Here is a 14,373-nt window from a genome sequence, read left to right as displayed (position 1 = left end):
GCAGCATTCAGAAACAGGAAGTGGGGGGGCGTGGGTGGAAAAGTCCTCATTCTCTGTCAGCAGTTGAGACTCCCCTGACCCCAGCACAGAGAAAATCAAAGTAGAGTTCAAGCAGAAAGACAAGCGCATCCACTCAGAACGGATGTGGGAGACGGATGAGCAGCCACACTGCACTGCGTGCCTCTTATGCACCAAACGCAGAAACCGTGTACATTATCCGCTTGATCCCAGCTGAGCCCTAGCAAGTAGATGTTATTATTCCCATTTTATAGATGGGAGGGCTGGGCCTTTGGGAAATTAGGTAGAAATCACAGCTCACTTGAAGAGCTGTTGTAAGGATTCAATAGGATACAGCATATTGGTTCCTCTAACTCAGAGACTTGATTTGAATCCTGACTCTTCATCTCCTTAGCTGTGTGACCTTGAGAAGGTCACTTGCCCTCTCTGGGCCCTGCCTTGCTTCTCTGTAAGATGAAAAGTTGGATTTGGTAACATCAGCGTTTCTTCTTCTTTGTTTTCCCTTCGGGGTCCAGGATGACCAGACCCCACTTCACTGTGCAGCTCGCATCGGCCACACAAACATGGTGAAGCTCCTGCTGGAAAATAATGCCAACCCCAACCTGGCCACCACCGCCGGGCACACGCCCCTGCACATTGCAGCCCGTGAGGGCCACGTGGAAACAGTCCTGGCCCTTCTGGAAAAGGAAGCATCCCAGGCCTGCATGACCAAGGTACAGCCTCCCCCCTCGCGGTCTAAGGAAGCAACAGGCTCACTCAGCCAGGCCTGGAGCTCGGAGGGGAATTCCCATCTGGTTCTCTTTGTCACCTCGGTGGTGCTGCAAGCAGCTGGAAGGGTTGTCATACTCAAGGCTGGCCACCACCTGCAAGCCCGATGTGTCTCCATCCTTCCCCAAAACGGGAGGTCAACCACAGCTTCTCACACACCCAGCCAGCCTTCATACATTTATCATGGCACAATTATTAGTCGAAACCTGCTTTGGGCAAGTCACAGACAGGTTCTGGGGATATGAGAAGGATTAAGACTCATACCCTGCCCTCAGCTAGCCAGCAATCAACTACCACTGCAAGGTGGTTGAGACCCTCTTGCCAGCAAGTGCAGGAATGCCTGCCAACTCCTGAGGTCTTTGGCCTCCCGGAGGGCTCAAAAATGGCTGTGCCTTTGCTTTCATTGGCCTCTCCATGCCAGCGGAGGTGCAGCCTCCTTTGCCGTGGGCCCTTTCTCCAGGGAGGACAGCCCTGGGGCCCCGAGGTCCTGACAGCCTGTGTTTCTCCTCAGAAAGGATTTACCCCTCTGCACGTGGCGGCCAAGTATGGGAAGGTGCGGGTGGCAGAGCTGCTGCTGGAGCGGGACGCACACCCGAATGCTGCCGGAAAAGTGAGTTTGAACCCCGCCCTCCCCAGCAGCTCTCAGGTTAGAGGCAAGGACAGAGGATGGACTTCAGCACTTGCAGATTCCATCTCTTGCCTGTGTTGTCCATCTTTTTTTTTTTTTTTTTTTTTTTAGACAGGGTCTCGCTCTGTTGCCCAGGCTGGAGTGCAGTGGTGCCATCACGGCTCACTACAATTTTGACTCCTGGGCTCAAGCCATCCTCAGGTATCAGTCTCCTGAGTAGCTGGGACTACAAGCAGGTGCCACCATGCCCGGCTAACTTAAAAAAAAAATTATAGAGACAGGGTCTCACTGTGTTGCCTAGGCTAGTCTCAAACTCTGGGCTCAGGTGATCTTCCCTCTTCAGCCTCCCATAGCTCTGGGATTACAGGTGCGAGCCACTGCACCCGGCCTGTTTATATTTCCATGGGTAGCCATCGAGAGAGAATGGCCTTTGGAAAGACTGGCCTTTCTGTCAAAGGCCTTATCCTTTTAGAAAGACCCGATGGCCTTCTCTGGGCAAGTGTATTGATCTCACTGCCCATGTCCCCCCCGTTCCCACAGAGCTCTGGGTCCTGCCGATGACATTTTGTCGTGACTCCAAGTTAAGACTGGCCTGGGAAGGATTTTAAACAGGATTTTACTGTATAAAATAGGTGCTCCCATGCCTAAAGGGAGCCCTGGGAGAAAGTCCATGGGAGTGACAGCTGGCCTCTTTTGTCTTTGTCCCCTGCAGAATGGCCTGACCCCCCTGCACGTGGCCGTCCATCACAACAACCTGGACATCGTCAAGCTGCTGCTTCCCCGGGGCGGCTCCCCGCACAGCCCTGCCTGGGTAAGGCCGGCCCGTCTCCCCAGCCACCCCTGGAGAGCAGGTCACCTGCTGCCTTCCAGTCCCTCAGGGAGGGGCGTTTCCACAGCAGCCCAAGGGTTTTGCCTTCTGTTGCTATTTTTACCTCAGAAATCACGCCTCACTTTCACACATGTTTCCTGCCCTGTAATCACACTATTCAGGGCCCAGGAGTGGGATGGGAAGTGGGTAACAATTCCCAGCCAGGGGTTACCTCGCAGAGGCGGGACTTGTTTTAGACAACAAATGTGTCCCCAAGCAGTTGCACGTCAGCTGGGTTTTGTAAACTGACTGTCAGAGGTCAGTGTGGATAAAAATCCCTGGGGAGTGGTGAGCCTGGTTCTAGCATTGCTAGATTCTGACTCCGTGGGACTGTGCAGTGTGGCCTGGAAGCCTCATTTTTAACCTACTCTCTGCGTGGTTCCGAGGCTGGGGCCACAGCGACCGTACTTTGAGAAATCCTCAGGGCTGCTGGCGAGCTTGCTGGAACCTGGAAGCAAGGGACCTCTTTAAAATGAGAATGATCACCTCCAAATTAATTTCTCTCTGAGATCAGACTTTTAGATGGTGGCATTTTTGTGGGGAGGCTCACCTGAATATGAGACACGTTGGCCCAGCCTCACACCAACTTCGGAGGCGAGCTGCTCAGAGCAGCAGGTTCTGTGACCCTTGAGGGAATCAGAGGAGGGAGCAGATGGGTTGCTTCTCGAAGACCCCACAGGGTTGGGTAGTACAAGGATAAAGCTGGAAGGACCATTTTTGGGAACAGGCTGCCCGCTGTGGGAAGGCGAGGCTGTGTAGGGATAGGCACCACGGGACTGGTGGCCAGCGGGGAGAAGGGGAGAGGAGAGGGAGCGGGGCCAGGAAGACAAAAGCCACACGCAGTCCCCGCACTCTATGGGGCAGCCAGGCACACGGGAAACAGGATAATTTATGGGAGATCTGTCATGTGGCAGGCATCCAAGTGCCACGGAGAAGGAGCCTCGGGGTGGGACCCCGTGTGACTCCAGCCAACACCTGCTGGCTTAGGGCCACCGCAGCCCAGGCAGGGAGCGTTAGTGCCAGTGCGCGGCTTCGGCGCATTCTCCCTCCCTGGACAGACGCGTGTCCCCATCTTGCAGCATCACTCTTCTGCAGACGCCGGCTCCCGACAGCTCTGTCTCCTCCTGTCCTCGCTGCTGCTGCAGTGAGCCCCACGTCGCTGTGCAGGGGGAGCACACAGCCCTGCTGCGATGTCGACTTACTCTTGCCTCTAAAAATAAAAACCTGGACTCCCCTCCTCCTCACTCCCCTACTTATATAAAAGGAACGGGAGCCAGGTTCATTATATTTAAAGATAACTAAATCCAAGCACAAACCCTGTACAGATGGGCTTTGTTTCCATGGCAAAAAATAGTTTCCAAAGTAGTCTGGCAATTTTGTAGAATTTCACATGCAAATCTCTCTGCACCCAAACCAAACCCTCCCCTTTCTAATTTTGATGCTAATGTTGTTTGAACATTTGGGCAGAGCTCCCTCCGTGTGCGTTCCTTAGGATGAGCTCATTTCCTTGGGAAAGAAGAGCCTTTTGCGGGCACACATTCCTCCCTCCCCTCCCCGTGACTTTCCAGCCTAGTTGTCCTTGTCCTTGTCACCTGCAGAAGTTCATTTGTTCCTTTTAGTCCTGGTTTTGGGGAAGCTCAGAGGGGCAGTCCGTGTTCTGAGAGTGACAGTGGCACTTGTATCTCAGTTTTAACCAGAGGTTTACCTGGTAGCCTGAGCCATGTCCGGGGCAGGCCTACCCTTGGGCAGGACAGGGGGCTGGCCTTGCCAGTGTGGACATCACTGCTTCCCAGGTGGCCTGGGATTCCTGAGGATACATCCATGAACACACTGCAGATTTATGAAGTGATGGTCCTTTATACATTAAAAGATGGCCTAATAGGGCCAGGCACAGTGGCTCAAGCCTGTAATCCCAGCACTTTGGGAGGCCAAGGCAGGTGGATTGCTTGAGGTCAGGAGTTCAAGACCATCCTGGCCAACATGGTGAAACCCCGTCTCTACTAAAAATACAAAAATTAGCTGGGCATGGTGGAGTGCACCTGTAATCCCAGCTACTTGGGAGGCTGAGGCAGGAGAATCGCTTGAACCCGGGAGGCAGAGATTGCAGTGAGCCAAGGTCTCACCACTGCACTCCAGCCTGGGCAAGAGAGTGAGGCTCTGTCTCAAAAAAAAAAAAAAAAAAAAAAGAAGATGGCCTAATAATCATTGCTTTCCTGTAGTTATTACTGGAAAAACCAGACTCCATAAAGTATTTTTGAGGTTTATTCTGAGCCAATGTGATAACCATGGCCCTGGGCAACACAGTGTCAAGAGGTCCTGAGAAAGTGTGTCTGGGGTGGGTTACAGTTTGGTTTTATACATTTAGGGAGGCAGGAGTTACAGGCAAAGACATAAATCAATACATGGAAGGTATATATTGACAAAAATACCTAGAAAGGCCCAGAGGTTATATGCAGATTCCGAGATTCTTTAATTTGCAGTTGGTTAAAGGAGTAAAGCTTTATCTAAAAGTTTGGAATCAGCAGAAAAGAATTAAGTTGAGAGAAGGGTCTGTTCACCAGGGTCCCGGGCCGAGGGACCTCCAGGGGGCATGTGACTCAGCCCTTGCCTACCGTGGCCTTGGGTCCTGTTGATAATTTGGTGTCTTGTCACAAAGAGTCCCTTTGGTTAGTCTTATGATCTCTTTTAACATGAATGGCGGTCAGTTGCGCCTGAACTCCGAAAGGGAGTGGGTATAGCAAGGCGTGTCCAACCTCCCTTCCTTCATGGCTGGGAATTCAGTTTTTAAGGTTTTTCTGAGATCTCTTTGGCCCAGATGGAGGCTTAGGGTTTTATTTTTCATTTACATAGTGAAAACCTTCTCTGGGCCGGCGCTGACTGGTGCTCCGTGTCCCATTGTGGGGAGGCTTAGCTCCATTGTGAGCCGACCCTGCATCTCAGGCTGGATCTGTGGCATCGCACCCCATTCCTTTGCTCTCTTTTAATACAGTGCAAAAATCATGTTGTTTAATTAAACTTATTATAATCCAAATGATCTTGTTACATGAACACAACCTACAAAGAACAACTTAATGTTTTCTCATAACATAATCAAATTAAAAAGGAAGAATACTAGAAAGGATTATCACATGTCATTCTTCAAAGAGAATGATTTTTCAATTTAATTCAGTTCCTTGGGTAAGTCACAACTTTTCATTTCACCACAAAAGCCGCCTGTGGGCCCACCTTGCTGAGCTTTCCCTGTACCCAGGGCTTTGACTGCCTTGGCCAGCCTCTTTCTTTCCCTTTCCTCTTCCTGACCAGTGATCCTGGCAGAATCAGAAATGTTGGTTTCCACAGTAAGAGAGTGGCTGGCAGGGAGAACTCAGTCCTCAGCCAGAGGAATGCTGGCCGAGGTGGGGAAATCTCGTGCCCTGAGACAGATCCCACGTTGGGCAGCCATCTGCCGTGGGCCTGGGTGGGCGCATGTCCAGGATGTCCTCCAGCCTGGCACTGCCCTTAACCCTGAGTGCCCTAGGGCCGTGCTACGGAAAGTGTGATCCCTGGACTAGCATTGTCAGCATCACCTGGGGGCTTGCTAGAAATGCACAATCTCGGGCCCTCCCTAGCACCTCTGAATCAGACACTGCATTTTAACAAGGTCCCAAGGGATTTGTGTAGACATCAGAGTTTGAGAACCACTGTTCTAGCTGGAATTACCTGGGCTGTGCAATCAGAAGGTCAAGGTTGGGTTATCTGTTGTTCTGCTTACTATGTGACATTAGATAAGGCACTTAACCTTACAGAGAATTGGCCTCTTTCTCCACACAATAGGATAATAAAAATGCCTGCCCTAGTGACCTTATGTGGTTTTAATGAAGCTCAAAAAAAATGCAGGTGAAAGTGGTTTTCGGCAGTGATGAGCAAAGGCGCCCACCTGGGAACTGTCTCTTGCCTGCAGGGAGATAAGGAGCGTGCTCCAGAATGTAAACCCATGCGCTGCTTCCTTCACTGAGACAGTCTTGCTATCAATAATAATAATAAAAACAAAAATTGGCTAAATAAACAGTGCACAGTGACATCGTTGATTTACTTTTGAGGCAAGCTCCTTCATCTCGTTGTGCAATTATAATGTCTTGCAAACCAGTGCACTGCAAAACCATGACACACAGATGCATTACTTTTTAAAATTTTTATGTGTAGAGACAGGGTCTTATTCTGCTCCAGACCATAGTGCAGTGGTACGATCAGAGCTCACTGCAGCCTCCAACTCCTTAGCTCAAGCCGTCTTCCCACCTCAGCCTCCTGAGTAGCTACAGGCATGCACCACCATGCCCAGTTAATTTTTTATTTTTTTTTTGTAGAGATAGGGTCTAGCTATGTTGCCCAGGCTGGTCTCAAACTCCTGGCCTCAAGTTATCCTCACACCTCAGCCTCCCAAAGTGCTGGGAATACAGGCATGAGCACTGTGCCCTGCCAACTTTTTATATCTTAATTTTGGAACATACCTTCACATATAGTATCATGTTTGATCCACCTAACAGCTTCGAGAAATGCACAAGAGAGACGCTATTATCCACTTTTAATGACGTAAAAGATACAGAAGGAAGTCTAGGTCATGGAACATGTTGCCCTGGGTCACACAGGTAGTTAACAATGGAGTGAGGACTGTCCCACATCCTCAAGTCCCTTGCCAGGTGCATGTCCCTTAAACCACCCTGCCTAATGCCGGCAAGGCCCAGAGGGCAGCACTTGGCCCAGTTGCACTGGGAAAGAAGAGGGGCTGTTGTTTCTTTTTCTTTATGAAATATTTGGGGTTTTTGGCTCTTATTGCAGGGAGGAAGAAATGAGAATCTTTCATTTCCTTACCCAGCCTTCCAGTTATTCTCTTCCTGTCCAGCAGTTTGTCAAAGCATAACAGAAAACAGATGGTGAAAAAAGATGGACATATAGAGGCTATGCAAGCCTGAGGAGCCGTCTCCAAATCAAATGGATTTTCTTTGTTTGTTTGTTTGTTTACCTAAATTGCTCCTGGGTGACGCCAGCCCTGCTCACTGGGTGTCCAGCTGGCCAAGAACCAGACTCAGCCCCTGCTTGTGTGTTGATATTTTCAGCTCAGCATTCCTGTAACCAGGCTCTGGGTGGCTTCTTCTGTTTCAGAATGGCTACACCCCTTTGCACATCGCTGCCAAGCAGAACCAGGTGGAGGTGGCCCGTAGTCTGCTGCAGTATGGGGGCTCAGCAAACGCTGAGTCGGTGCAAGGTGTGACGCCCCTTCACCTGGCCGCCCAGGAGGGACACGCAGAGATGGTGGCTCTGCTGCTCTCGAAACAAGCCAATGGCAACCTGGGGAACAAGGTAGGCATGGCGTCTTCGGGTCTGCCCTGGAGTGCTGGATAACAACGTGTGGTGTCTGCATATTGAGCATCTATGTGTGCCCAGGTTCTGAGTTAGGGGTGTGTATGTGTAATCCTTGGAACAGCCCTGTGTACATTTCACCTTCATTTTATAAATGAATAAACAGAGTCAGAAAGGTTGCTTATTCCCAAGGTGGCAGGATTCTGAGCCTTTCTGATACCAAAGCCTTTGCTGATCTTTCTAAACAGATTGACTTAAGGATCTGCAGAAAGATCAATATTAAAATCCATAATACACTTTCCCAAATATAGGCCGGTGCCTACCTTCAGGAGTGCATTCTGTCATTTGGGAGTAAATATTCTATGTTCCGTGGGGGAAAGATATTTTTAAAAATACTGACCTGTACACTAGGAGTTCTCACTCCAGCGACAATAGGTATGTGAGGATAAAGCCTTCTGAAATTGGTCACACATCTGGGGAGGAAGGGCACGTGAGCAGTTTTCTGGGTGAAGCATTCATAGTGTTTCTCAGCTTCTCAAAGGAATGTGTGACCCCCAAAAAAGACTAAAAATCACTTCTTTTTAAAATAATAGTTTTATCAAAATATAATTCACCTGGAAGTCACCCTTTCAAACTCTACAATTCAATGTTTTTTAGTATTTTTACAGAATTCAGCAGCCTATGATCTAACTCTAGAACACTTTCATCACTCCAAAAGGAAACCTCATACCAGTTAGCAGTCACTTCTCATTTCCCCCAGAGCCCCCGGTCCCTCACAACCGCAAATCTTTCAGTCTCTAGGAATTTGCCAGTTCTGGACATTTCATGTACGTGGAACCATGCAGTGTGAAGAACCACTTCTTTGATGATAAATTCACATAGCACACATTCAGAAAGGCAAGCATTTTCAGGGCAACTTAAGATTTCTTAAAAACCTATGGATTTTGTACAAAATCTGGCATATTTTGTACAAATTTGAACAGTTGACCCCCAATGAGGGAACCATTCTGGTAGGACCATTATATTCATTATATCTCATGGCATTCTGGGTTCCTTCACTGCCCCACTTAATGTGAGCTTTGCAAGGAGACAGTAAGGTGACTGGAAACCCACTCTGTCATCCACACGCCACCCTCACGAGGCAGATTATTGGTGTTAGCTCAAGAATGAGGCAGAGCGCCCGCCTGAGAGGCTGACACAGTCACTCCTCAACCGAGGGCTGTTCTCATTTGAGCCACCCCCGCCTGCCTGCAGGAGAGGCCCACCAGTTCTGGCTGCAGCAGCGTGTGGTGGGGCGTCATGACTGCCCACAAGCCTCTGGTCAGCCTGCGGGGTGTGCAGAAGGCAGAGGAGGGCAAGTGGAGTCCTGCAGAGGGGACGCTGTCTGTGCCTGCAGAGAAATCCAGCTTTGTTGGTCCCACGTTAGCAAAGGGTATTGAGGCAAAGGGTACTGAGGCAAAGTCCAGGGGAGAGAAGAATTTTCTGACATTTTCATGTGGGTGCCCACATATCAAACAACATCTCTGATACCTTACTGCCTTCCTGAGGAAGCTGTGATCCACGTGCAAGAATATGGTCCGTTCACTCCTGGCGGGATGCTCTGCCCTCTTGACCATGCCAGCACTGGCTGTGCAGTGATAACAGTTTGGTTCATTACTTATTTATTTATTTAAGATGGAGTCTTGCTCTGTCACCCAGGCTGAAGTGCAATGGTGCAATCTTGGCTCACTGCAACCTCTGCCTCCCAGGTTCAAGTGATTCTCCTGCCTCAGCCACCCAAGTAGCTGGGATTACAGGCATGAGCCACCACGCCCTGCTTATTTTTGTATTTTCAGTAAAGATGGGGTCTCACCATGTTGGCCAGGCTGGTCTCAAACTCCTGACCTCAGGTGATCCACCTGCCTCGGCCTTCCAATGTGGTGGGATGACAGGCATGAGCCGCCGCGCCCAGCCATTTAAACAGCACTGTGTGCCTCTCAATGTGCTTCACCTGTGCTTTCTCCAGCGCTCCTCACCTTGCCCCTGAGATGGATCCATGATAACCCCTATTGTCTAGATTAGGAAGCCAAGGCTACAGGGCTCTGAAATTCACCATGGAAATGGGGCATTCTTTATTGGGAAGTCCATAAAGCACCAACAATGGGAAAGTGCCATAAAGTTCATCTAGATCAGAAGTCAGCAAACTATGGGCCCGTGGGACAAATCTGGTCCACCACTTGTTTGTGTAAATAAAGTTTTATTGGAACACAGCCATGCCCATTCATTTAAATGTTAGTCATACAGAGACATGGCCAAAAATATTGATGATCTGGCCCTTAACAGAAAAAGTTGCCAACCCCTGGTCTAGTGTAACCACTTTACTTTTTAGATAAGGACATTGGGGACCAGAACAAGAAGAGCTTTGCCTGGAGCCAAATAACTAGTTGGTGACTGCAAAGTCAGCTTCAGCTCCCAGACCTCAGAGCTCTTTCCTTGTGGCCTGGAATTCTTTACTTGCTAGAAGGTGATGAACGTCTTTTTCTTTGCAGAGCGGACTCACTCCCCTCCATCTGGTAGCACAAGAAGGCCACGTTCCAGTGGCAGATGTGCTGATCAAACATGGCGTCATGGTGGACGCCACCACCCGGGTAAGGCAGGCAGCTGGAACTTCAGTCTGTGTGGACTCCTTGCTCACACTTCAGAGTTGAATCTTCCACAGAGCTTTGAAACCCCGAAGACCTAGTGGGACATTCTTCTCTGCCACTTCCTAGGGCTGGCAGTGGAGTTTGAAACACTACTCCTAATTATCTTACTTTCCCATTGGGGATTTTTTAAAGTTTGCTAGACCTTTGAGCCTCTGCAGTGAGAAAGTGGGACGAATGTTTAATCATGACTCTAAGACCTGTCTAACATGAGTAGTCAGCATGTCAAAATGTCAAGTTTCCCCAGATCCACACAAAAGCTTAGCCCCTTTTCTTCCAGCACTTGGTTAAATCCAGTTCAACTTTCTTTGAACCTCTGGTGTGTGCAAGGAGCTATGTGAATGGAATCTGCCATCGAGGTGTCTGCAGTTTGGTGTGGAGGTGATTGCTAGGGACAGGAAGGAAGAGCGTCATTTGATATTTACTGTTGAGAGGAGCTGGGAGCACAGAGTGCAGAGAGGGTGTTTTCAGTTGGTGCAAGGAGGTGGGCTTCATGGAAGAAGCTACATTTTGTTTCTTTTCCCCCCAAGGGAACCATATTAAAAGGAAGGGACAGTGACAGTACCAGGATCTCCCGCCCCCTCCAGAGTAGCACAGAAATGCCGGCAACAATGTTATGCTGAAGTCACCCTGAGAAAAGTCTGGAAACTGTTTTGTCTCCAACTGCCTGCAGCTTCCACAGGAATCTGCTTAAAATCCAAGAATGTTCTGGATCTTTGAGGCTTCACTTGCGGGCCCCATTTAGTCTTTTGGGGTCCTGCACAGAGAGACCCTGTCCTGTGGGTTAGAATGGCCTTGAGGATCCCAAACCATCCCATTATGGGAAGGACCTGTGCTTGGGCGGTCTCTGGAATCTGGCAGCAGCTTCCCGGGACACTTGGGACCAAGGAGCTCAGAGGACCTTGGCCTGCCGGCCCATGGGAGGCATTACCACAAAATTCAGCAGGACCGACTCCTTGAACAGCCCAGACTCACATGAGCAAATGTCCCAAGCCCATGCATTTCAATAAGCAATGACTAGTTCCCGTAAATTCCATCACACCACAACTAAGTCACTTGGATAGCCTTTTGGGGGTTTTTCAATGGGATTTCAGCTTTCTAATGAAAAAAGCCTGTTGTCATTGGAGTGACCATGACCTTACATCCCCATCTGCCCTAATCTTAGCACCCTTCCCAGGCCTGAAGGCTGTTTCTTCCTTCTTGAAATAGCTCCCCTGGGATTCAGTGAGGCTGCTCTCTCAGGGTTTCCCTCCTCCCTCTTTTCTGCCTCTGCCTCACTCCTTCGGCCCCACTTTTCACCCTCCACTTTATCCTGGGGGACCTCCCTCACCTCCATAGCTCTCAGATCTCCCATGCACTGACTACCCCAGCATAGCCCTCTTCTCGCGGTGCAGTGTCCATTTTCCAGCTGCCCGCTTGACGTCTCCCCTTGGGTCTCCCACAAGCATCTCAGCCTGGTGGTCTCTGCCCAGCAGCAGCCATTCAGCTTGTCAATGTCAGCCTTCAAGGGGCTCCCTGTCCATTCTGTCTTTGAATCGGCTGCTTTGGGAAGGATTTCATGTGATGCCCAGCTCAGGAGAGGAGGTCACTCCTTCTCATCTGCTTTTCAGATGGGCTACACTCCCCTCCATGTGGCCAGTCACTATGGAAACATCAAGCTGGTGAAGTTTCTGCTGCAGCACCGGGCAGATGTCAATGCCAAGACCAAGGTACAGGGGTGCCCCAGCCCCGACTCCTGTGCTGACCTTTCTCCGCGCCACATCACGGTGCAGCCAGAGCTGCTCTGGGAGTACTAGGGGCTCCGCCACAGTTTTCACCATGGACCCTGAAGGAAGAAAGGGGGAAAATGCATTTTATTAACGTCCCACTTCGAAGATGGACAGGCACTATCATGTGTAGGCAGGTCTCTGCCTGATGGCTGGCTAACCCTGCCAAAATGTCTGCTTGCTTTGCAGCTAGGATACAGCCCCCTGCACCAGGCAGCCCAGCAGGGACACACAGACATCGTGACTCTGCTTCTGAAAAACGGTGCTTCCCCAAATGAGGTCAGCTCGGTGAGTACACTCTCTCTCCTGAGTTTAGAAAACCGCTCCCCATGGCAGCAGCCCTGTGTGATCTCCCCTAACCATAGAGGTTAATGGACATGTCTGGGGCCTGGACGGGGCTGCAGCAAGCACCCTAAAGCCACAGCTACCTTGGGTACCCTGGGGATGGGGTGCTGTGATCAGTTCCTCTTTCTGGTGAATTGATCATTTTCCTTTTAAGCACCATTTACCCTCCTCTTTTATGTTTATTAAAATGTTCTTCTTGAATGTGAGTGCAGTGGCTCACACCTGTAATCACAGCACTTTGGGAGGCTAAGGTGGGAAGATTGCTTGAGGGCAGGAGTTCAAGACCAGCCTGGGCAACACAGTGAGTGCCTGAATCTACAAAAAAATTTTTTTTAATTATGTGGGTGTGGTGACACATATTAGCTATAGTCCCAGCTAATTGGGAGGCTGAAGTGGGAGGATAGCCTGAGTCCAGGAGGTCAAGGCTGCAGTGAGCTGTGATTGTGCCACTGCAGTTCAGTGTCCATTTTCCAGTTGCCCACTTGACGTCCAGCCTGGAAGACAGGGCAAGACCTTGTGTCTTAAAATATATGTGTGTGTATATATATATATATATACACACACACACACGTACATATACATATATATATGCACACACACACATACATACCATATATATAAATACTTGTTGAAACCCATTCTAAAATATGTGAAACTGTTTTCAGTATGGTACAAGTGAACGTAGTTAAATGTCCTGGGTGGTTCTTGATCTTTCAGGGCTTGAGGTTGTCTTTAGTGACATGAGCAATCATCGTTCAGTATGAGCTTCCTCATCTGACCATGCGGAGGTCCTGTGAAATTATCTCTGTGTCTGCTTCTATCTCTGAAGTAATGTGGACCCTTGGCTGGGTGCGGTGGCTTATGCCTGTAATCCCAGCACTTTGGGAGGCCGAGGCAGGTGGATCACTTGAGGTCAAGAGTTCGAGACCAGCCTGGCCAACACTCCAGGGCGAAACCCTGTCTCTACTAAAAATACAAAAAAAAATTAGCCGAGTGAGGTGACAGGCACCTGTAGTCCCAGCTACTCAGGAGGCTAAGGCACAAGAACCACTTGAGTCCAGGAGGCAGAGGTTACAGTGAGCCTAGATCGCGCCACCGCACTCCAGCCTGGGTGACAGAGGGAGACTCTGCCTCACAGACACACACAAAAGTGGACTCTTGATTGTAGATGGGGTTGCAGAAATTGCAACTGCAGCTGGGCTTGAGTCTGAACGGAGCCCAAGGCACATCCTAGAAGTAGAGAAGTCAAAAGAAAAATCAAGCCTCAGTATCCATTTATGGTCATCTAGCTCTTTCTCTTTGAATCAAAGTAGAAAATATGCCCTGTATTTCTGGTGATTTGTGATTTCTGAGTATTCTGATTAGAGTTCATTGAAGTATATGAATTAATTCAACTATTTTAATACCCCATCATTGACACCAAGAACAGACTTTGGGAGCAGCAAGCAGCCTCCTTCTGTCCTCATCTTCCTAAAATTGCATCTGGCAACTTCCTGACCTCCTTCCCAGTGGGTTCCCACTTAGCAGAGCCTGACTTCTCCTTGGGAGATTTCCTCTGCTGGGTTGCAAGGCCCCACACTTGACGCTGCAGATCGAAAGCACCGCTGCCCTCCCTCCTCCCACACCCGTCTCTGTGGGTACTGCTGCTAACACACATCTAGGCACACACACGTGCAGGGATCTCTTTCTGGGCCCCACGGTGACGTCTGTCCACTCAGGTCCTCCTGAATAACTAGAAGGTGAACTCGACCTGTATCTAGGGAGCCAGCCCCGCCTCCTAGACTCCATCCCCTGTCTGACTGCACCCGGGCTGCTCTTTTCCCAGGATGGAACCACACCTCTGGCCATAGCCAAGCGCTTGGGCTACATTTCTGTCACCGACGTGCTCAAGGTCGTCACGGATGAAACCAGTTTTGTGGTATGTCTGCCTCTCCCCCGCACCCACCCCAGACACACTCAGCC

General features: G+C 49.8%; 1 protein-coding gene across 6 annotated transcripts in view; it reads left to right on the top strand.

The window, feature by feature from the left end:
• Positions 1-14,373, top strand: part of ANK1 (ankyrin 1) — a 242,300-nt gene that overhangs the window by 177,798 nt on the left and 50,129 nt on the right. For all 6 annotated transcript variants that reach the window (XM_030817176.1, XM_030817178.1, XM_030817177.1 and 3 more), the window contains 8 exons: positions 534-731; positions 1,298-1,396; positions 2,127-2,225; positions 7,422-7,619; positions 10,148-10,246; positions 11,911-12,009; positions 12,256-12,354; positions 14,237-14,329. In XM_030817176.1, the coding sequence (XP_030673036.1) occupies positions 534-731; positions 1,298-1,396; positions 2,127-2,225; positions 7,422-7,619; positions 10,148-10,246; positions 11,911-12,009; positions 12,256-12,354; positions 14,237-14,329 (984 nt within the window). The remainder of the gene's footprint in view (positions 1-533; positions 732-1,297; positions 1,397-2,126; positions 2,226-7,421; positions 7,620-10,147; positions 10,247-11,910; positions 12,010-12,255; positions 12,355-14,236; positions 14,330-14,373) is intronic.

Source organism: Nomascus leucogenys, chromosome 8 (genome assembly GCF_006542625.1).
Source record: "Nomascus leucogenys isolate Asia chromosome 8, Asia_NLE_v1, whole genome shotgun sequence".
NCBI lineage: Eukaryota > Metazoa > Chordata > Mammalia > Primates > Hylobatidae > Nomascus > Nomascus leucogenys.
This window is presented reverse-complemented; position numbering and strand designations above follow the sequence as displayed.